Source organism: Aspergillus viridinutans (genome assembly GCF_018404265.1).
Source record: "Aspergillus viridinutans IFM 47045 DNA, scaffold_5, whole genome shotgun sequence".
In the NCBI taxonomy this organism is placed as follows: domain Eukaryota; kingdom Fungi; phylum Ascomycota; class Eurotiomycetes; order Eurotiales; family Aspergillaceae; genus Aspergillus; species Aspergillus viridinutans.
This window is the reverse complement of record NW_025091221.1, coordinates 2,089,886-2,111,334: the sequence shown is the minus strand read 5'-3', so window position 1 is coordinate 2,111,334 and position 21,449 is coordinate 2,089,886. Positions and strand designations below refer to the sequence as shown.

At 50.6% G+C, this 21,449-nt stretch overlaps 10 protein-coding genes across 10 annotated transcripts; 6 read left to right on the top strand and 4 right to left on the bottom strand.

Moving 5' to 3' along the window:
* Nucleotides 1–172: 172 nt before the first annotated feature.
* Aspvir_007668 (putative cation chloride cotransporter) lies at nt 173–3,933 on the top strand (the record flags this gene model as incomplete). Its single annotated transcript, XM_043270847.1, has 2 exons — nt 173–662; nt 722–3,933. 2 exons carry the CDS (start codon nt 173–175, stop codon nt 3,931–3,933), a joined length of 3,702 nt encoding a protein of 1,233 aa, XP_043126782.1.
* Nucleotides 3,934–4,687: 754 nt separating this feature from the next.
* On the top strand, nt 4,688–6,304 carry erg12 (mevalonate kinase; the record flags this gene model as incomplete). The annotated part of the gene is made up of 1 exon (XM_043270846.1): nt 4,688–6,304. One exon carries the CDS (start codon nt 4,688–4,690, stop codon nt 6,302–6,304), a length of 1,617 nt encoding a protein of 538 aa, XP_043126781.1.
* A 439-nt stretch (nt 6,305–6,743) lies between these two features.
* Nucleotides 6,744–8,922, bottom strand: Aspvir_007666 (uncharacterized protein; the record flags this gene model as incomplete). Its single annotated transcript, XM_043270845.1, has 2 exons — nt 6,744–8,780; nt 8,869–8,922. 2 exons carry the CDS (start codon nt 8,920–8,922, stop codon nt 6,744–6,746), a joined length of 2,091 nt encoding a protein of 696 aa, XP_043126780.1.
* Nucleotides 8,923–10,095: 1,173 nt separating this feature from the next.
* ramB (bifunctional protein farnesyltransferase/protein geranylgeranyltransferase) lies at nt 10,096–11,293 on the top strand (the record flags this gene model as incomplete). Its single annotated transcript, XM_043270844.1, has 3 exons — nt 10,096–10,325; nt 10,395–10,499; nt 10,555–11,293. The coding sequence occupies 3 exons, from the start codon at nt 10,096–10,098 to the stop codon at nt 11,291–11,293; spliced, it is 1,074 nt and encodes a 357-aa protein (XP_043126779.1).
* Nucleotides 11,294–12,507: 1,214 nt separating this feature from the next.
* On the bottom strand, nt 12,508–13,890 carry Aspvir_007664 (putative L-serine dehydratase; the record flags this gene model as incomplete). The annotated part of the gene is made up of 1 exon (XM_043270843.1): nt 12,508–13,890. The coding sequence occupies one exon, from the start codon at nt 13,888–13,890 to the stop codon at nt 12,508–12,510; it is 1,383 nt and encodes a 460-aa protein (XP_043126778.1).
* A 624-nt stretch (nt 13,891–14,514) lies between these two features.
* On the bottom strand, nt 14,515–16,595 carry Aspvir_007663 (methionine--tRNA ligase MSM1; the record flags this gene model as incomplete). Its single annotated transcript, XM_043270842.1, has 7 exons — nt 14,515–14,787; nt 14,868–15,345; nt 15,399–15,763; nt 15,819–15,950; nt 16,003–16,089; nt 16,157–16,228; nt 16,284–16,595. 7 exons carry the CDS (start codon nt 16,593–16,595, stop codon nt 14,515–14,517), a joined length of 1,719 nt encoding a protein of 572 aa, XP_043126777.1.
* Nucleotides 16,596–17,048: 453 nt separating this feature from the next.
* Nucleotides 17,049–17,589, top strand: Aspvir_007662 (putative nuclear transport factor 2 domain protein; the record flags this gene model as incomplete). Its single annotated transcript, XM_043270841.1, has 2 exons — nt 17,049–17,094; nt 17,147–17,589. 2 exons carry the CDS (start codon nt 17,049–17,051, stop codon nt 17,587–17,589), a joined length of 489 nt encoding a protein of 162 aa, XP_043126776.1.
* A 205-nt stretch (nt 17,590–17,794) lies between these two features.
* Aspvir_007661 (Ish1 domain-containing protein) lies at nt 17,795–18,128 on the bottom strand (the record flags this gene model as incomplete). Its single annotated transcript, XM_043270840.1, has 3 exons — nt 17,795–17,887; nt 17,948–17,994; nt 18,056–18,128. The coding sequence occupies 3 exons, from the start codon at nt 18,126–18,128 to the stop codon at nt 17,795–17,797; spliced, it is 213 nt and encodes a 70-aa protein (XP_043126775.1).
* A 761-nt stretch (nt 18,129–18,889) lies between these two features.
* Aspvir_007660 (uncharacterized protein) lies at nt 18,890–19,352 on the top strand (the record flags this gene model as incomplete). Its single annotated transcript, XM_043270839.1, has 2 exons — nt 18,890–19,026; nt 19,085–19,352. The coding sequence occupies 2 exons, from the start codon at nt 18,890–18,892 to the stop codon at nt 19,350–19,352; spliced, it is 405 nt and encodes a 134-aa protein (XP_043126774.1).
* A 187-nt stretch (nt 19,353–19,539) lies between these two features.
* On the top strand, nt 19,540–20,057 carry Aspvir_007659 (60S ribosomal protein eL38; the record flags this gene model as incomplete). The annotated part of the gene is made up of 3 exons (XM_043270838.1): nt 19,540–19,603; nt 19,727–19,855; nt 20,008–20,057. 3 exons carry the CDS (start codon nt 19,540–19,542, stop codon nt 20,055–20,057), a joined length of 243 nt encoding a protein of 80 aa, XP_043126773.1.
* Nucleotides 20,058–21,449: the final 1,392 nt, after the last annotated feature.

Sequence of the window (21,449 nt, the reverse complement as noted above, 5' to 3'; positions counted from 1 at the left end):
AATGCTTTATAATAATAACATGTTGCCGTTGCTTTAATTGGTGATACACTCTTCTGTTGTGATCCCCGGCTGCGACCATTGTGCTATTGAAGGGGTGGGGACCGCACTGCGATAAGGTCTAGGATTGTGTCTTTTGATGAACGACGGACTAAACAAAAGCAAATCGGGGTCGATGTCCAAGCGAAGGCCGAACTTTTCCACACGAACCGCTGAAGAAGATGTATCCAGGTTGGATCCAAACGACCCAGCCCAGGCATCTCCTGAGGACAACAGCAGGCTCCTCGATTGGAGGACCGCTCTCTCGTCCCGTCCCTATGAGCCGCTGAATGCCTCTTCGCGAAGGTCAGATAATCAGCGTCATCCGTCGTCGACCGGCTTTTCCAGCGGTATCTCTAGGTGGTGGCAGCGTCGAGACAGTGGGAGGCAGGATTCCTCGGCGGACAGTGTGGCACCCAATGTCTCCCACTCTGCAGGGCCGCTGAGAGAACCGAGTCCTGATAAGAAGGAAAAAAATGCGTCGGCACATCGTGCATCGGAGACTGCACATAAGCTTGGGACATTTTCCGGAGTCTTTGTGCCGACAACACTGAATGTGCTCAGTATCCTGATGTTCCTTCGGTTTGGGTTCGTTCTTGGGCAAGCTGGCTTACTTGGGATGCTAGGTCTGTATATGCTGCCTCGGACAACTTCCGCCATTTAGAAATACTGCTGACGCACGCAGGTCTTCTTGTTGCGTCTTATACAATCAACCTGGTAACGACAATGTCTCTCTCCGCCATCGCAACGAACGGAACCGTAAGAGGCGGCGGCGCATACTATCTGATTTCCCGATCACTAGGACCTGAATTTGGTGGCTCAATTGGCATCGTATTCTACCTAGGCTATGTCCTGAATACTGGCATGAATGCTGTCGGTCTCGTTGACTGTTTCACACAGAATTTTGGCACGGAATCGGGCAACTGGGACAACTTTCTTGACGAAGGATTCTGGTGGAAGTACCTATGGGGAACTATCGTCTTGGTTCTATGCACTGCAATATGCTTGGCCGGGAGCTCCATGTTCTCGAGGGCTAGTAACGGACTGCTAGTCATTCTTCTAGTGGCGACATTCAGCATCCCAGTTTCCGTGATTGCCATGAAACCATTTAGTAACCCCAAGTTGAACATTGAATTCACGGGCATTCGCCTGCAGACATTGCTGGAGAACCTGAAGCCTAGGCTCACCAAGGGTGCCGCTGGTAGCCAAATCCACGGACGAGAAAATTTTCAGGACCTCTTCGGAATCTTGTTCCCTGCTACAGGCGGAATATTCGCGGGTGCCAGCATGTCGGGTGACTTGAAGAATCCCAGCAAATCGATACCCAAGGGCACGCTGTATGGACTGGCTCTGACTTTCGTCACTTACACGCTTGTGATCCTGGCAATGGCTGCCTCAATAACCAGAGAGTCATTCTACAAGAACACCAGCGTCCTCCAGCTGGTCAATGTTTCCGGTGTCGTTATACTGCTGGGGGAGTTTGCAACGTCATTCTTCTCCTCCTTGATGGGAGTCATTGGTTCTGCGAAACTCCTCCAGGCCATTGCGCGCGACAGTCTCCTTCCTGGGCTGAGTCTTTTCGGCAAAGGCAGCAAGAAGAGTGACGACCCGGTGTATGCTATATTTCTGACTTTTGTATTCGCACAACTTACAATGCTTTTTGATATCAACCAGATCGCATCCTTTGTTACCATGACGTACCTGATGACATTTTTGGTTACGAACTTAGCGTGCTTTCTTCTGAAGATCGGCTCCGCGCCCAATTTTCGACCATCTTTCCACTACTTCAACTGGCAGACTGCGGCGGCTGGAACTTTGGTGTGCGGTGCCAGCATGTTCTTTGTGGATGGAATCTATGCCACCGGCTGTGTTAGCATTCTCATTATGCTGTTCTTGCTAATTCATTACTCCTCGCCTCCAAAATCATGGGGAGATGTTAGCCAAGGCTTGATCTACCACCAGGTGCGCAAGTATTTGCTTCGCCTTCGTCAAGAACATGTCAAATTCTGGCGGCCTCAGATTCTGCTTTTCGTGACCAATCTCGATGAACAGTACAAGATGGTCTCTTTCTGCAACTCACTGAAGAAAGGAGCTTTATTTGTGCTGGGCCACGTGCTTGTGACGGATGATTTCTCTGCCGCAGTGCCAGAAACTCGTCGCCAGCAAAGTGCATGGACAAAGTTGGTTGAGTACTCTCGAGTCAAGGCCTTTGTCAACATTTCCGTGGCTCCGAGTGTGGAGTGGGGCGTCAGAAATGTCGTTTTGAATTCTGGGCTTGGAGGGATGAGGCCCAACATCGTGGTTATCGATCAGTTTCGGAAAGGTCAATCGCTTGCTGAAGTCTTACGACTTCCCGCTCACAGAAAAGACTCTACGAACAGCAAAAGCAACTCTCACGAGACGCATGGCGAGTCATCTGAGAATGAGGCGCAAGACCTTTCTATGAGCTGCAGAAGCTATGTGACTATACTTGAGGATCTTCTCTTCAAGCTCCGGATTAATGTTGCCGTGGCCAAAGGATTCGAAGATCTGGAGCTCCCAAGCCCAGATGGACAGCATAAGCAAAAGTATATCGATCTGTGGCCTATTCAGATGTCGGCCGAGCTTGGCGCAGATAATGAAAGCAAACAAAATGTCCTCACGACTAACTTTGATACATACACCCTCATCCTTCAGCTAGGATGCATCTTAAACACAGTCCCCTCGTGGAAGAAGACGTATAAGCTTCGGGTGGCGGTATTTGTGGAATACGAGACCGATGTTGAAGACGAGCGGCGAAGGGTTGAAGCCCTCCTTGAGAAACTTCGAATCGAGGCGGAAGTCCTGGTCTTCTGGCTTGCATGTGGCGACTTGAAGGCGTATCGCATCATTGTCAACGGTGACTTGAGCCCGGATACCAAGGAAGCCCAGGATCGTGTTCACGCTGTGCTGGAGCATCAAGACTGGTGGCAGGAGCTACGGCGGTTCCGCGATAACTCGAAAGATTCCCCAGAAGTATCGGGCCACTTAAGCCTACCGGAAAGAATGCCCAGCTGGAGTGAGGCATCGAGCCACGAAATGACAAGGTCGCAGAGTCAAATGGTTGGCGGACTGAGGAAATTTATCCAGTCCCGGCGGCGGCGATCTATATCAAGTTTCAAAGGATTTGGAGGGGTCAGTCTAGGCATGAAGACGCATCGCCTACTTGATTCACTCGTTCATTACGACAGCAGTGCAAGCGAGAGTAGCAGTGATAGCGAATTTGAGCCGTACGCTAGTGCCGACGACGACGGAGAAGAAGGGTCCCCGGAGACTGATGATCATAATTCACAAAATCATGAAGCCGTGGCTTCGCCTAAAACGGATCAAAGGTCGCCTCAGGAGATTACAGCCAAGCAGGATATTCCATCCATCATCACTACGGGCGAAGAGGCATCTCCCAAGAGCAAAGTTGGGCTTACCCGGCCACCCATCAGCCGCTCACCATCCAGCATCCGATTCTCGTCCTCGCCCATACCTGAAGCAAGAGTCAGCACAGAGGAAAATGCGGGCCCGTCCATCATGTTTGCGCCAAGCTCATCGCCTCCGCGCTTCTCGAACCGGTTGGAATCAATCTACACCCGACGTTCCTCCTCCGGGGCCAGAAGTGCTTCCGGATATCCCAACCAGGCGTCTGTTCCTCTGTCATTTGACGATCTTCCCAGTCGTGCACAGCACCTGATCCTTAACGAACTGATGGCCAGGCAAAGCAGTCACACGGCCGTCATCTTCACGACATTGCCTTCCCCCTCCGAGGGTACCGCGGAAAGCGAAGAGACAAGCGAGTCTTACCTGAGTGACTTGGAGGTTCTGTGGCAAGGACTGCCACCCTGCCTGTTGGTCCATAGCAATAGTATGACCGTGACGATGAACCTATGATGATCTATTTGATTTCCACCTAGTAATGATGCTTTGAAGCGCTGCACATATACTTGGCAACATGATTCATTCAATATAGCTAGCACGAAAATATAGATTTACTTGACTATCATATAGTAAGATGACTGCTTTTGCGCCATTATCTCGACTGAAAGGGTTTAGAAGGAATGAAGGCCCAGTGTCAGCACTGCTGAAGGATGAGGCGTGTTTCGTCTCGTAATATTAAATGTAATCACATTACACATGCATGTCATCAGCACAAAAAGAACAAACTGTATTCTTTGACAGAAGCTGACAGAAGCGAGATTCTGACAATAAGAAGAAATGAAAGGAATCCAGTTACTATTATTCTCAAAAGTCATCAAAATAGATTTCCATTGAGAGAACTACGTAGATTGGGGGGTAACAAATGACAATTTGCCTGCGTGCTATTGGGCCACAGCACATAGTCTTGGTCATCTCTGAATGCGCCGTCCTCCGTTATTACCGTACCTAGTGCTGTACCCCTCGGTACATAGATAAATAAAGTACGCTGGGTGATTTTGTCGCTCATCGCCAATTGAACTGCTCTCATATTTCTTACCCTCCCTTCGTGTCCATTCAAATCCATTGCTCTAATTTCTTTACTAATAATAATATTTTGTTACGTTGTGCACGCGAATAACATTCCAGTTGCTTATCCCCTCTAATCCTCTTTCGTCATAATCCTTCCTCTCGGGAACCCCCCTTTCTCGTCGCATCGCCGATAGCTCGAATGGGCAACTCCCGTGGCCGCCGAACGAACGGCAGCATCAAGACCAGCAAGGGTACCCAACGTGGTACAGTGTCCCACCTATTGTCGGACCAGCCCCTCGCGGCACGGCCCAAGGTCTCGATTGTCAGCAACGACGACAGCCAGGACAGTTCTGACGGCGGCGCATCCACGACTCCTTCCATGGCCGAATCCACAGTGAAGACCACTACCAACGGCACGGACAGCACGAAAAGAAATATGTCGAGGAAGCCCTCATCGCCAATGGCTCCGGCCTTTATGGTGTCTGCGCCAGGCAAAGTTATCGTCTATGGCGAGCATGCTGTTGTCCACGGCAAGGCAGCCATGGCTGCGGCCATTTCCCTTCGGTCCTACCTTCTCGTCACAACGCTGTCCAAATCGCACAGGGCAATTACAATGAATTTTCGGGATATTGGTCTGGACCATACGTGGAACATTGACGAGCTGCCGTGGGACGTGTTCCACCATCCGTCCAAAAAGAAGTTCTACTACGACCTGGTCACCTCCCTTGATCCGGAACTTGTCGCCGCAATCCAGCCCCACGTCGAAGCCGTGTCTCCAGGAAAACCAGAGGATGTGCGCAAGATCCATCGCCGGTCCGCGTCCGCGTTCCTTTACCTGTTCCTTTCTCTCGGGTCGCCGCAGAACCCCGGAGCGATCTACACCCTCCGATCCACGATCCCCATCGGCGCAGGTCTCGGCAGCAGCGCCAGCGTCTGCGTGTGTCTGAGCGCTGCTCTACTCCTCCAGATTCGCACCCTTGCCGGTCCCCATCCTGACCAACCTCCCGATGAGGCGGAAGTGCAGATCGAGCGCATCAATCGCTGGGCGTTTGTCGGGGAGATGTGTACGCACGGGAACCCCAGCGGTGTGGACAACACGGTCTCCGCAGGCGGCAAGGCCGTGGTGTTCCGACGGGAGGACTACTCCAAGCCACCGAGTGTCACTCCGCTCCTTGACTTCCCCGAACTACCTCTCCTTCTTGTCGACACACGACAACCCCGCTCAACAGCCGTCGAAGTGGCCAAGGTGGGCAAGCTGAAGGATGAGCACCCGGTCGTGACCGACTCCATTCTGGAGGCAATCGACCAGGTGACCCTAGCGGCGCAACAGACGATCCAGGAAATCAACACCAAGGGTATCACAGACCGGATGCTGGAAGACCTGGGTACCCTGATCCGCATCAACCACGGCTTCCTCGTATCGCTCGGTGTCTCGCATCCCCGCTTGGAGCGGATCCGCGAGCTTGTCGACTACGCCGACATTGGATGGACAAAGTTGACCGGTGCTGGAGGCGGCGGGTGCGCAATCACTCTTCTCCGTCCGGACATCAAAGAGGAGGCTGTCCGCGAGCTCGAAGAGAAGCTTTCCGCCGAAGGATTCGTAAAGTACGAGACGACATTGGGAGGCGACGGCATCGGTGTCCTCTGGCCGGCTGTGCTTCGCAACGGCACCGACGAAGAAGGTGGCGAGGAGATTGACCAGCAGAAGTTCGAGAACGCAGTCGGCACCGAGGGCATCGAGCGTCTCGTGGGCGTCGGCGTCCAGGAGAAGCGGGAAGGATGGAAGTTCTGGAGACGATCCTCTCGTTTCTCATGATGCTCTCGACACTCCGCATCCCTTTTACTTCCCTTCTAAAATTTGGGCACTTTTTGCCCAGTATGCAACAGGAACCTTTGCATGATATGCCTTTCATCAGCGCTTTTTCTTATTTTTATTCCGCCAACGTCTTCTATCTTCGTTCTTGTATCATATTCCAGTACTCATTATGATGGTGCCTGCTCTTTTTTTACATGGCGCTTCTTCCTTTTCCATCTCTCTCTTCTTCCGCATCACTTTATGTTTTAGTACTTCATTCTTTAACCGTTGCGTATGCTTGTTTGAGATCGTCACGGGAGCATTAATGTCGAGGATTGAGCGCTGAACGACCTTACATATATATACAACCAAAGTCCAGGGAATCGCATGAGATAGCCATGAATTGTCGTAATTTATAGTTATACAAGCACATCCAATGGTGCAATAAGTCCCAAAGCTGTCAGCCCATAGTTGTCTCCCAGCCCTTCTCAATCATGACATCCATCCAGTATACGTTATTGTCCCCCGCATCCATTCGCCTCCACACCTCTTGCACAAGTTGAAGGCAGACGCTGATCGGCTTCGGAGGCAGGACATGCATGAAGGAGGTCAACCGTCCGAGAACGAAGCGGCGCGTCCTGGAAACCTCGATGGCATGCGACGAGAGATGGGGCCCATCTACGTCTAGAGGGATTTCCGACGGTGTTACACGTGGCAGGCGAAGTTCGCTACTTGACGCGACGAGCAGGAAAGGTTGGAGACATCTGGTGCGGGATTCGAGGGGAATGGTTTTGAGGCGGGACAGAGTGGTGAGTGCAAATTCTGTCAACCAGCTGCTGTAATAAGAATCTGAGTGGGTTGTGCTTGATGCTGCTGGTTCGGACGGCACATTGCTTTCCGGCTGTGCGAAGGGAGAGTCAGAGAACCAGGCCATGCTCTCGAGATTTAGGTCGGAGTCCAAGGAAAAGAAAGGATCGCGTGGACCAGTAGCGGATGGTTGTTGGTCTGCCTGTGAAGACAATGTCTGATTGGAAGGAAGTCGACGGCGAAGCAGATCGGGGAAAACTCTATACAGCTGCAGGAGGCCTGTACAGCGGTACACCTCAGCCATGGTGAGAAGATGCCAAACTGGTGTCTCATCGTCGCCAGGGCTGACGATCTCACCCTCCGTGGGATGAGCGAGGCCAAGCAGCCTTTCTTCCAGCTCTCGAGCCCTGGTAATGGCCATCTGGGCTCGGTCGATCTCTGCCTGAGAGGTGAAGTTCCTGGCGCGAACTCTCTTCCTCTCTGCGCGAATTAATCTTCCTACTTCTTGCACGGTGAATTGGGTGTCGCGGGCGATCCCTGTCCAAGGATGGGGCACCCGCTGCAGGACGACTGATTCACCTATTCCCGAGGTAGATTTCCCAGACAACACGGCCGAGTCGTCCGCGACAAACGACAGAAGCATCTCCCAGTAGATGAGAGACTCCTCGAAGAATTGGTGATTATTACCGCGATTATGGCTGGGAGTTTCGGCGGCCTTAACATCCAGATGCTTCCGAAGTAGGTTGAAAAAGGAGACGCCTAAATCTTTGGAATCGTGCCAACTGGCGGTCTGGCCCAGCATAAGCAGAGCCAGGAGGGATTTGTCGTCCATCGTAGTCTCCTTGGAAATGATGTCCACTGCTTCGTTGCGCATGCGTTGTCCCAAGGGGCCGAATTCGGGAAAATCGTTCACCAGGGTGGCTGCCGCCATGCTTTGCATGGTCTTGCACATGGCCAGAGAGGAACCCCAAAGACGTGATACAGTCGACCGGAATGGGTTCATTTGACTATCATAGCTAGAGAACAGAGCGGCTACCTCTTTGAAGTAATATTCAATCAAAGTCCAAGAGGGGTTGTTCAACGTTTGAGGAATCGAGGTGAAATCGTGCAAAGGCGGCTTTGGATGAGACGAGGAATACGTGCGGATGATCGTCGAAGGCGAGAAATCGGAAAAATGATGAAAATTCTGCTGTAGCACTGGTCCTGATAATGGAAAGAAGCTTGTGAGATTCGTTGGCGTTCCGAAGTCGAGTACCGAGCTCTCCCGTCGTGGAATTGATATTGGAGCCGATGCTGACGCTGGCGATGGAGGACAAAGATCTGTCAACTCAGGCAGAGAGCCTGTGCTCTGGAGATCCCATAGATTATCACACAAGACACTGCCGCCATTCGCTTCTGATACTCTTGTTTCGGATGGTTCTGGTGGATCGTTCGAATTCAAGTTGCTACAATCTAAGGCCAACGGGACCTGTGGCAACGAATTGATGAAAACCGGCGGTTTTGGTGAAGTTGAGGACCGCCGATCTGGGCATTGAATCGATCTGGATACGGATGCTTCAGAGATGCTCGTTTGATCATTGTCTGGCTCTTGAAACTTGGTCACCCAGCGCAAAGATTGAACATATCCGGGGCACTTCACCCCCAAACGGGTACATCGGCTACAATGTGGTTTTTCTTCCCCACATTTGACCTATCACAATGTTCAGTGATCCCAATAAATAATTGCATTCACAGAGTCGAGGCCCTATGTGACGGGGGTAGGTTGCAGATATACTTACCCTTTTGCTCTTACACCTAGCACAGCCGTTGCGGGACTTCTTGACTCGTCGCATAACTATTCAACCTCATCGGCTGAGACAACGATAAAGCGGATAGGCTGTCATTGAGAGACGTTGGAAGAAACTTGGAAACTCCCCATTACCGCTCAAAGAAGAAGCAAGTCATCTGGACGAGATAATAGATATGCCACTGGCTGAGAGCGTGCGGGGAAACTCTGAGCTTATCAGCAGGCGGCGTCCAATTAGAGACCGGTTGGGACGTTTGCCTGTTTGGGGCAAGTTGAAGGTTATCAGGGAAGTATATAAATCATGAAGTTTCTCAGGACTATCCATGTCGATTCATTGATCCCCTGCTCTCGGGAGGTGGCACGAGTCCCTCTGGTTGGAACTAGCTTCATGATGAGACCCTTTGAACTGGTCAAACAGAAACAGGTCAGCATTGCTACTGCAACAAACAACGGCGTTTGTATCAAGAGATGTTTGAAGTCTGCTGCAAAAGCAGATAAGGCATCCAAAGCATGGAGTACGACTACACCCAGCGTCGCGTGGCTGATCTCTTTCATCTCAGATACCAGAAACGCACATGATGACCAAGTAGGATGAATGTTCGTTGTTCTTACCTGGGTCTCGAGGGCTCCATGGCGACTCGCTTGACATGACCTATTTCTGTATATTCAAATCAATGGTTGAAACAAAGAAGAATGATCAGACGATTCGTGGCTGTGGACGAGGAAGCAAAGAGGAAGAAAGGAAGGATATATGGTATTGTTGTCTTGATATTGTTCGGGATCGCCGCCTGAGGCTGCCACAACCCCACTCGATTATCTTATCGTGTTTTTGATGAATTTCCTCCTTACTACTCCGCACCGCCCTCTTCGCTGTGATCATTTCTACTTATTGTTACATCAGCCTTTTAAATACAATTATAGACCCTGGCGATCTGGAATCAATTGGTTGTTCACTAAAACTTTGATGAGGGGGAACCTGCATTTTCTGTGGAAACGGACTGTGGACACTGTGAGCATAGTACCATCTCTCTTCTCCAAGCAAGATCAACACGGCTCTTTACTGGATACTTCACTTTGATTGACTATTTCGCATGCTTCTGCATTAAATTAAACCTCTAACATTGACAAGCTGTTCTGGAACTCTTCTCGGAGAATTCTTCTTGTGTGCTCCTGTTCCTTGACTTGCTCAAATTAACGCCAATCATTATCCCGTCCCAGCATGGCGGGAAAATACTCGTCGGATCCAGAGTGGGCATCTATCAAGCCCATAGAGCTCAATGATGGCAGCGAGTCCGGCGCCATGCCGTTGGCCACCATTTCCTATTCCCCAGAATATCTCGAGGCTACGTCTTACCTGCGAGCTGTAATGGCCGCCAACGAGATGTCCGAGCGAGCGCTGAGACTGACAGAAGACATCATCTCCATGAACCCAGCGCATTACACAGTTTGGTGAGATCAGACTACAGTCCTCGCCGCCTTAAAAAAAGGGCTTCAAAATGACTAATATCTTTTGTGTAGGATATACCGGGCTAAGATTCTTTTCGCCCTAGGAAAAGATCTCAATGAGGAGATTGAATGGCTCAATAAAGTCGCTCTGAAGCATCTCAAGAACTACCAGATATGGTAAGTATTTGGTTCTATTACACCTCGCATCCCACCCGTCTGACGCACTCAACAGGCACCACCGCCAAGTTCTCATGTCTTCGCGGGCTCATTTTCCAACTCTTCCGCCCAGAGAGCTGGACTTTCTGATGGAGATGTTTGCCCAGGACTCCAAGAACTATCACGTCTGGACATACCGCCACTGGCTCGTCCGACATTTCAAGCTCTGGGATTATCCGCGCGAGATCCAGGATGTGGAGGCACTCCTGAAATCCGACATCCGGAACAACTCCGCCTGGAACCATCGGTACATGCTCCGCTTTGGACCGCGAGATGAATATGAGTATGATGCCGGTCTATACAATACCACAGGGCCATCGTCGGAAAAAGGCCGCCTGCCGGTTGTCGACGAGGATCTGGTCGACTCCGAGCTGCAGTACTCGCAAACTAGGATCCTCGAAGCTCCTGAGAACCGCAGTCCATGGTCGTACGCGCGCGGAGTACTCCAGGCAGCCGGCAGACCCCTTTCAGAGTGGAAGGATTTTACCCGGAGATTCGTGGTCGAAAAGCAGGAGAACGGTCAGGTGGTGGATGTTGCGGTCAAAAGTAGCCACGCTATTGACTGGTTAGCGGACGTGTACGCGGAGGAAGCCGAAAGCGCCTCATCCAAGGAAGGAAGTGCAGCCGAGGCGGTCAAGATGCTCACTCTCCTCAAGGAGAAGTATGACCCTATCCGGAGGAACTACTGGGAGTATCGAATCCGGCAGATTATGGCGTCTGCGACACAGGCTACGGAGATATCTGTCTCCGCTTGATTTGAGATGTCTCTTGCCATAGTTCAAATATGATGCTTTGTATTACTTCTACCTGTCTGAGTCAAAGTTTCTTTGGTTTCTTTGGTTTTCCGTGTGCATAATTTGCGATTCTACAGCGTATTTTTGGTATTGTCTTATCTTTACGGAGGAACTTTCAGCGTTTAGGGCCAGAAGGTCTGTCTTATACGTAAAGCAAGGGCGCAGGTGGTGTGTCTGGGAGCCAGTCGAAGTACACAAGAAGCAGTTAGTCTATCGCATAATTCTCAGAAAAATGAATCTACCTGAAACAAAACAATGTATAGCATCCAAAAGCCTAAGCCATCTACAGATCCAGTGCATCGAACCTGACCTAGGCCTGCCATATTGAAGATGGCCGTGTCGTCAATTTGTGTCTTCGCCAGTTTCCAAATTGTGATGGACGAGAGCGGAGAGGGAAATCAGAGCGAAGAGCATAGTTCGTCTATCGTGGAGCTGACGGCCCTCGAAATTATTATTTAGTAACTGAAGAGATCTGATGGACAGATACATAGGGAGATATTCCATTCTCAATCGCGGGGAATTCCACCGGTCAGCCGCTACGGCAAGGACTGGGCGCAATCTCATGTCGGACAGAATGTCCTCTGGTAGAGGCTGCGACGGATGACACGGAGGGACTCGTTGGTTGTTGGAGCGAGTCCAGCTGCACTTCGCACGTTGTTGTCATATTGTGGCCTCCGTTGATGTGCAACGCAGCGTAATCGAGATGTCACAGTTGGGTGCTTGACCGGGATAATCCAACTGTATAGAACGAAAGGATGAGGAAGTAAAAGAATAAAGAAAGAAGGGAAGGAGGACAAGAGAGAGAAAGAACGACAAAAGACAGAGAGGGAAGAAGAGGAGGACAACTCGTCTTCCTGAATGTTCCAGTTGGGCAAGTCCGTATCAAGTCTGCAGCTCCAACTCTAAAAAAAAGAAATCCATAGTTGAGGCATTGATTAAATCTATCCTACTCTGTGAATTAAAGACAGAGGGGGTTGAAACGAGGCAGTAAATGGCCTCAGTGGCAGTCATTTCAGCGTCAATTCCACAAAATCCTCCATTCTAGCTTGTAAAATGATCCCAAGTACTCCAAGAAATCCAAATCCCATAGCCATAGCATGAACGCATTCGTCAAATCAAGAATCGTATCCGTTATTAAGGGGAATATTGTATCTTTTGCTGTGGGAAAGCCTGGTTTACGCCCCCCAACCCTCCTGCAACATCTTCCTCCACTCCGCCGCCATGTCGATGGTGACATTGCTGCCTCCGCAGACGATGATCACCACTCGACTGTCCGGCTGCAGGTTCGGGACCAACTGCTTTAGCTTGGATTGGAACTCGTGCGACGGCGACGGCGTATTTTCAGTAGGATGTGCTTGAGGCTGGCTGCCCGTCCCCTCTGACTCCGTTTCGGTTTCTCCGGACGAGAGTCGGTCATCACCGTACCCTTCATCCCGCTGGGAGAATTCCGCCTCTGTCCTCTTCCGCTTCTTGCCAGTCAGGCCTGCCTGCTCGGTTGCCAAATGTGTGCTTGCTGATCCCGAGGCGTGTGTCTTGGCCGCATCGCCGATGGCTGCCTCGACGCAGACACCGCATGCCAACTCCACCAGCAGTCGTTCATCATCCGCGAGACGGAGCACGCCCCGAGCGGCATCGGCATCTGAGAGGACAGCAGTGTGCACAGCAATTCCGGGTGGGGGAGAGATGGCGTATTTGAATGTACGTTCCGAGACGCGGATGGCGCCCAGCGAGGTAGCTTGGGAGGTGATTTTGGGGAGGGAGACGAGGGACTTCTGGGCTACAGCGAGGGCGAGGGAGTCTGTGCCTTCGGTTTCGATGGCGAGTATGTGGATGGGGTCTGGTTGAGAGGATGTGATGCCGTTGCTGTAGTGTGAGCTCTGTTTTTGTAAATGTCTCCGTCGCTCTAGGCCCATGATAAGACCATTAAGCAGTCCGCCGCCGCCAACACTGCAGATCACAGCGTCCAGTGGCAAAGCACGACCATTGTAGGCGATAGCTTCTTCTCTGGTTGTTACCGGCGGCAGCTGAGCAGCGAGCTCATCGATGATCGTGCTGTTTCCCTCCCAGATGGGCTCATTGTCGAAGGGGTGGAGGGCAATCTTGACCACATCTTTCTCGGCGTCTCCGTCATCTCCTTTCATAATCACTTCACGCATGTATTCTCCGGCTTCAGAGAATGTCTCACCGTACTGAATGACGTCCGAAGCGCCCGCCGCACGCAGTTTGTTCACCATCAGGGGCTTTGTCGAGACAGGCACGACCACGGTGCAAGGATAACCCAAGCTCCGGGCAGCACAGACGGCAGCCAGGCCGGCGTTGCCCCCCGAGGAAGCATAGAAATGCACCGGCCGGCCAGCGTTTTCCGGCTTGACGAGGTGCGAGAGGATCTGGTTGCCCATTGCACGGGACTTGAAGGATCCGCTGGGCTGAATGTTCTCGAGTTTCAAGAAGATTCTACAGCCTGCCGCACGAGACAGACAGGCGGATTCCACGAGGGAAGTCTCAACCCATGGCATCTTGAAGCTCAGCTTCGCTTCCTCAGGTGAGATGCTGCCCATGGTGTAAGAGCGGGGATTCACGTCTGCTCAAGGGACCAGAGAAAAGACAGTTGAAAGTATTGTATACAGTCCAATTCGTAAGTTGGGATGGTAGTAGTGTAAACAGAGCAGAGTATATGAGGTATCAAGAAACGCAAAAAAGCTGGGGAAATGAGTTCTAGTATCACACTGGAGATTAGAAGCCAAGATAGAACATGAGAGAATAATGCAAACCCATTCCTGCTTATCCATGAATTATATGACGCCAAAACACCAGTTATTCTGATATACGATAGGGTATACTTCCCGATTACCATGATAGGAGGTTTGCCGCGGGAAAGGACCAGGGTTTCCCGTCCGCTATGTGTTCGGAAACTCAGCGTCGCGATTCTGGAACATTTTTTCCCGCTGATAACCTTGTGGACAAGCGTAGGATGATCCAGAAGCCGTACGCCATGACATAACACAAACCTTGTCTCATCTATACATGGCGATGATCCTGTAGTCCTGCAACCCAGCTCCACTGGCAAGTAACGGAAAAGTGTTTTACTTGACCCTTGCGTTGGCGGAGAAGCAGAGACTCATCTTTTTGTGTGATTGGACTGCGATCCTTTTCTTCTTATCAAACGAAAACTGATTTTCTCATCATTCTTCGATAATGAGAGGGGGGAAAAGAATACTCTTTTCGACACCCTCACCGTAATCCGGATCACAACCGTAGCGTGCAGCCGAAAAGCTCCGTTTCGATGGCTCTGTCTTGTCTACACGGAGAATATCGAGAAGTTCATTAGACTTACTGGGCATAAAAGGTTGCAATAGGATACCGGAGATTCGCAGGGACTCGGCGACATTGTATAGCACTCGCTGCGAGTCGGCTGGAGTTTTCCATGGCTCTGCTGCATGGAAATACTTGTTGGTCTGCAATAAAGGGTAACGGAAGCGACGTTAGTCTGAGATAATCGTGTCTAGTGGTTGTGTGATGGACCCTTAACACTGACCTTCTCGATAATCACCATGATGCCCTGCAAAGCGGCACGGGGGTTTAACTTTTCCATTTGTTCCGCCACTCTATCAGGTGTCTGCTCCAGAAGCGATTGATGCTCCAGATCCTCGGGCGTCGGCGCGGGCAGCTTGTCGGCGGCTGCGTCCGCAATGTACGACCGCAGGTTACCCTTTGCACAACCAATTGTACGGTGTGTTAGGTTTCCAATGCCCCATTGGAGCATCTTCTTGTAGTCACGGATAATGTAGGAGTTGTCATAGTCGGCATCCCCCGCTAGTCCACCTTGGAAAGCAAGGAAGAAACGCATGGTGTCGACACCAAACCGATCGATCGCGAAGAAAGGATTCACTACATTTCCGGTGGACTTCGACATCTTTTCCCGGTTCATGGTCCAATGACCATGAACGAGGACCCTACGAGGTAGAGGCAAATCCAGTGCCATGAGGAAGGCAGGCCAGTAGACGCAATGGAAACTGACACGGCTGTCAATCTTTTGTCCCGCCCGTCACGCGGAAGAATAACTTACCGAACAATATCCTTGCCGATGACGTGCACATCGGCTGGCCAACCTAGTCGGCCCTCCTGACCAGGAGGAAACGGGTATCCGGCCTTAGTCAAATAGTTGATAAGGGCGTCCAGCCAGACATAGATCGTTTGTGTCTCATCGCCCGGTACAGGAATGCCCCAGGTCAATCGCTCTACAGGCCTAGAGATGGACAAGTCTGATAACCCCGAGGAGACTGACTTGACGAGGTCTGCCATATAGTTACCAGGTGTGACGAACTCTGTACTTTTGTACAAGTCCAGAAGGCGCTCCTGAAAGGCAGACAGTCTGAAGTGATAGTTGGTTTCCGACGACCATTCTACCTCTTTTCCCGTCTCAACTGAAACCTGGCATAGTGAGTGGTTGTACATCTGATAACATCCAGCTTCTAGGACCAAATACCATTCTTTTCCTTCCCGTAGAGGGATCCAAGGAGTTCTGCACTTGTGTTGGGGGATAGAACGTTTCGTCGCTGACGGAATACCATCCCTCGTGCTTTGCAGTGTAAATATAGCCCCGGTGGTTCAACATTTCCTTTCCCATTGTCAGCATGCGGAGCAGAAAGCTAGCAGCATTTCCGACGAACCCAGAAGTATTGAACAGCCTCCTTATGCGCCGGGTCGGTCGTTCGTATGAAATGATCGTAGTCAAGATTTGCGGCTTTTGCTAGCGCCTGAAACACATCGTCGCAAATTTAAGTAGAGGTTCTCGTAACAGTCTGCAAGAAGAGCGCGACCGACCTGAAAGGTTTTGCAGTTCATATCACAAAAGGCTTGAGGGTCCATGCCTGCCGCGCTCGCGGCCTGCTGAATCTATTTCACCAAGTTAACCGCATGAGATAGCCCGAGGTCAAGCACCAGACGATACCTTCATTCCATGTTCATCGGTCCCCGTCAACAGTTGAGCGTCTTTGTCTCCAAAAAGTACCCGCCATCTCTTCAGAATATCGGTGATCACCATAGTATAGAAATGACCAACATGGGGGGCTTTGCGAAAATCGATTCCATCAGTACGGATTGGACGGTGAGGTCCGCATAGGGTTGATAGAGACTCGTACCGGCATTCACATAGAATATTGGAGTCGTCACATAGTACGGCTTCTTCAAGCTTTGCTCGGAAGTTGCTGTTGCGAATCGGCGCGCCGAAATGGTCTGAGTAGGACTTCTGCACGGAGCACATCTCCACAATGGACGCCTATGGGCTACAAATTGACTGGCCCATGAAAGCGTACGGAGTCTCCCCTTAAAAAAAGCCATTGGGAAGCAATAATGACGTGGAAACATGAAGTTGTTTATGGCAGACAATTCTCTTGCTGGTTGCCTTCTCGGAGCTCGATAATCTCTGGGTGGTCCTAGCTCCTCCGCACCTTTTTTTCTCTCTCTTCAGTCACGATTTCGAATACATGCCTTGCAATTCTCCACCTCTGCCATCTCTTAACGTCAGTCTCTTTCCTCAACCCGATCTATTAGGGGACTTGAACATCTACAGTCTCTCCAGAGAAGCTTCAATACCGTGTGGTCAACGTTTGTGGCGCGTCTCTCGCTGTCTTACACGAAATTGTTGCCGGGGTATTTCATCAACCAAAGCTCGCGGAATCTACTTCCAGATTAACATAATCAATCTGTCGTCAAAATGACTATTCGAAGTGAAGATGTGCTCACAAGAGTGTCAACTGATGGTATGTTGCGCCCAGCCGACGTCGTTCTTCCTGTCTGACTGTGTCTTTTCAGCTGCCACTGAATTTGTCCAATCGTTCTACCCCGCGCTACAGTCCAATCGCGCAACAATCGCTTCGTTTTACAGCCAGCCCACCTCTACCATCCTATTCAACGGAAACGCTGTCGCGGATGGCAATGCCGTCCAAGAGATCTTCGTCAACCAGATGCCCCCTGCTCATTACGAGGTGCAGTCGTTCGATTGTCAGGTCATCAATCCGACATACCCCACGCCTACAACATCCGGCGTAAAGCTCCCCAATCAGACGACCGTCAAGGACATGTCAATATTGGTGGTAGTAAGCGGCTATGTACGATTTGGGGAGTCCAGAGATCTACCGCAGCGTGGCTTCAGCGAAACATTCATTCTGGTACCGAATCCTACAGCGGATGCTCCCAAAGGAAAACGCCGGAGAGAATGGCTTATTCAAACACAAAATTTTCGACTTGTCGTTTGATTAATGCATACTCCGACGAGGCAATATGGTTACGTCCGACATATCAACTTGTTCGACAATCCGCTCGTAACACGATAATAACCCATTCATCAATAGAAGGCACGCGCACTAGGTATCTCTGCTGGTTTGGATACAAAATGATTGCAAAGAGAACGCCATGAAAATACAGAAACTACTCAAACACAACATTCGTGTCTCATAAAACTCAGGTGGTTGATCTCGGCGGTACGCGCAGATTCGCTTTGACACGCTCAAGTAGTTCATCGCGTGTGGCCTCTCCACTGGGCAGGAGAGCTCTCTGCAAATCGCCGCCAGTTAGTTGGTACATCCTTGACGAATGAGAGGAGGCAGAACGTACATTGCGAAGCCATCTCCGCATTTCGTCGGCAGTCCAGTATTCAGGATCTTCTCAGAGTCACTCAGTCAGCCTTTTATTCCGCTATGGCAATGGTCCAGAGTTGCATACCTCCTGTTGGGTCTGGCCCGGATGGGAACATGTCGCTTCCCCAGATTGCCCACACTGCGGCAGCTGTGACCATCCCGGCGAAACCTACATCCCATCAGTTTGCTTCGTGTTGACTCAATGTGTGCGCCGCCAGGAGAAGTTACCCAGGACAAGATTCTGGATATGTCAGCTAAGTTACCACTAAGTTGAAATGTGGCTGAAGGCAGGAGGCTGGGGTATGCTCACTTTGGAAGTCATTGCTCGGTCTAAGGCAGTGGGCATTTTCCCAAATCCAGGCTTTTTTTGCGCGGAGAACACGCCCGCGAGATGTCAGTTGTTGGTATTCGATATTATCTTCTGTCGTTATATGATGGTTTCGCCACGGAAGCTGCGAGTCAAGCTTCCGCCGTCATCGTTGGAAAGCTGCCGCCTAGACCTTGCACCGCCACTTGCAGCGAAAACGCCACATTCTGGGGATATCAACACCTCAGGCATCCACATCTCCTTGGTTCGCGCTTGCTTCTATAGATTGACTATAGAAGGAAGTGAAGCATCTAGCCCGTTCTTGCTGTTTGCCTCGAACTGCCAGCTCCTGTTCGTCATGATCATAACTTCCTGCAGTATTACTTGTGGCTTAACTAGGAAAGAGCAAATCCAGATATACCTTATAGCTACAGTCCATCTCCTTTGACGATGGATTTCTCAATAGATCTCTCTTTTCCCTGTTCGTTCACTCTGTACAGACATAGAATTTCTACCCTATACCTACTGTTATCAAGCCACACTCTCTCACACTCAAACTTTTTGCCTATTCCTACATCAGGAATACGTTATTTTTCTATTTCCAACATCATCATGCCCCCTCAGCCGCCCAAGGGCTCCAATCGCCATTACGATCCCGCGTTCGAATGGTTCGATACACTCTTGCGAGCAGGTCTAGCTTTCAGTGTCCTTACATTTTTAATCATCCTTTTCAGCACCTCGGTCAAGTTGTCAGTGGTAGTATCGTATTCCATTATATAGCGGTGTTTACTCATCTACAATGCTCAGGGTTGCCTTCTGGAGGCGAAACAGACTCCGAGTCCATGTTTCCAAGAGGGATTCAAGGAGCAGAAATGGTATCGAATTCGGAGATGTTCCTCACACAACTGCGCCCTTTTCACATGGCTTTGCACCAAGTCGAGCGGATGCTGCATCAGTGATCCACCACCCGAACCCGATTTACAGAGATGCATCAAGAGTTACCGACAACATTGCGCCTGGAACTGTGCCATGGCAGTGGAGACAGCACCAGCCACAAGAGGAGGAGAGGCTGTGAGGTGAGGATGTGTGGCGCAGCAGCCAAGGGTTTCCCACCGGCTAAACCCTAATCTGCCAGATTCCACACAATTGCCTCAAGTGTCCGCAGCCGTCCGTGTTGAGACTCGTGAAAGTGATTGTACTCCATTCCCTCGCTCCGACTTTCTTTCAGATCACCCGGTTTGCGTCCATAAGCCCTGCCCACCATGCCTCGCGAAGTTTCCGATATCAAGCAGTTCATCGAGATCTGCCGCCGCAAGGATGCCTCCTGTACGTTTTCCGCACGCGATTGCCCCGGTTTTAGAGCGACGTGAATGAGCTCGGATTCAGCTCCGTGGAGGGATTAGCGACGGAGTTGCATGAATGCTAACAATTGGTTTTCTTTCATTACAGCTGCCCGCATCAAGCGCAACCGCTCGACCCAGCAGATCAAGTTCAAGGTCAGATGCCACCGCTTCATCTACACCCTTGTCCTGAAGGACTCCGACAAGGCCGACAAGCTCAAGCAGAGCCTGCCCCCAGGTGCGTTACCAACCTAAGTTTCTATCCGAATTTCCCCAGTCACGGATCACTGCTTTTGGAAATAGTGTCTAGTGGTAGAAGTGATGAGTGGAATGAGAAGAGAAGCCGCGTTTCTGCTCGGGATCTTAAGCTAACGCTACGTCTTCCAACAGCTCTCAAGGTTGTCGATGTGTCCAAGGGTGACAAGAAGAAGGCTCTGTAAATACCTTCAGTCGATGGAAAAAGGGTGATTTGAGCTCGGTCAATGCAGGAAACAAATACCAAAAGCGAATCGGCATGGGCATGAACTTTTGTGGGCCGACACTAGAATGACAATTCAGCATATGCGGTGAACTTGTTTTTCTTCGCGAGTGTTACCTTATTGAACACGTCGAAATGTAGGGCAGATGGCATTTTCACATCAGCCAGACGACCTACCTACCTGCACCTACCACCACGGCTCCCTGGGCTCTACAACTTAATGGAGAAAAACAGTTGAAAATTCTTACATATTTTCCGCTTCCCGGTCATGCTGAAACGAGTAGTTTTACACATGGATTGTGACCTGTGTCGCCATGGATGGAACACAGTAGTTCAATTCGGAGTACTCTGTAGATTTCAGCCATATGACGTAGGATAGCTTTAATGCTCCCTCTGGCGTGCACGCCTATTAGACGCAGTCACTCTAGTGTGGACATGATACTGCGCTGCCTCCTCAGAGCAGATGATGGAGCACTTGGCATTATTATCTGAAGCTGGACGGGTACGGGACTCTGACAGGATCCGCTACAAACCGGGCAGGAATCGCTTGCTGATCTTGTCTAGACTGTTGACGGCTATGTTGAGACTTCGTGCGACGTCTGACCTGTGCGTATCTATCTACTTGGCCTCGAGGAATACTGAGTAGTGACTGGACTCCAAGTCCCACCTTGTTGCGGACCACAGGTTGACTGGACATGGGCAAAAAAGATCGCTTTTCACTGGATCTTCACGTTTCCTCCAGTGTCGAGTTTATTGTCCACGTCCCACGATCTTCAGTACGTCGTATCAGATATGGACAGACTTAGGCTATATTATGTCTTGGCAGAGGTTTGATGAAACATGAACCCCTCGACTCCAATGCCTCCCTCTCATTTCAGCGAGTCATGAAGACGGCGAACGCCATGGCTTCCGCATAAGGATATTGTCTGCACCGAAATGAACTTACAGGTATCAGGTGATGAATCAATTATGCACTTGCTGTAGAGTCCGTCTGTGATATTGATGGGAGTCAACACAGGTCAAGCGCCTGCTTTATTCAAATTAGAGGCTTAGGACCCTGCCAGTGAAAGTAAGCATCCTCGAATCAAAACAATAGTTGGGACATCGAACGCTAATCATTTCTCTTCAAGGCACGGCAAATTGCTAGCAGATGAGGCCACTATATATGGAGTACCCTCCCTACTTTCGGTCTGAGCCGCCTAGAGGCCCAACACAGCAAAAGAAACTGCGATGTAACCGTTTCAGGTACGGATCCCAAGGCAAAAGTGCTAGAGGCTCGTGTATTGCCGTCGGCCCGTGTGTCCGGCAAAACCTGGGGGATCATCGGTTTCCATACAGGGAGCTCTTGGCTGTG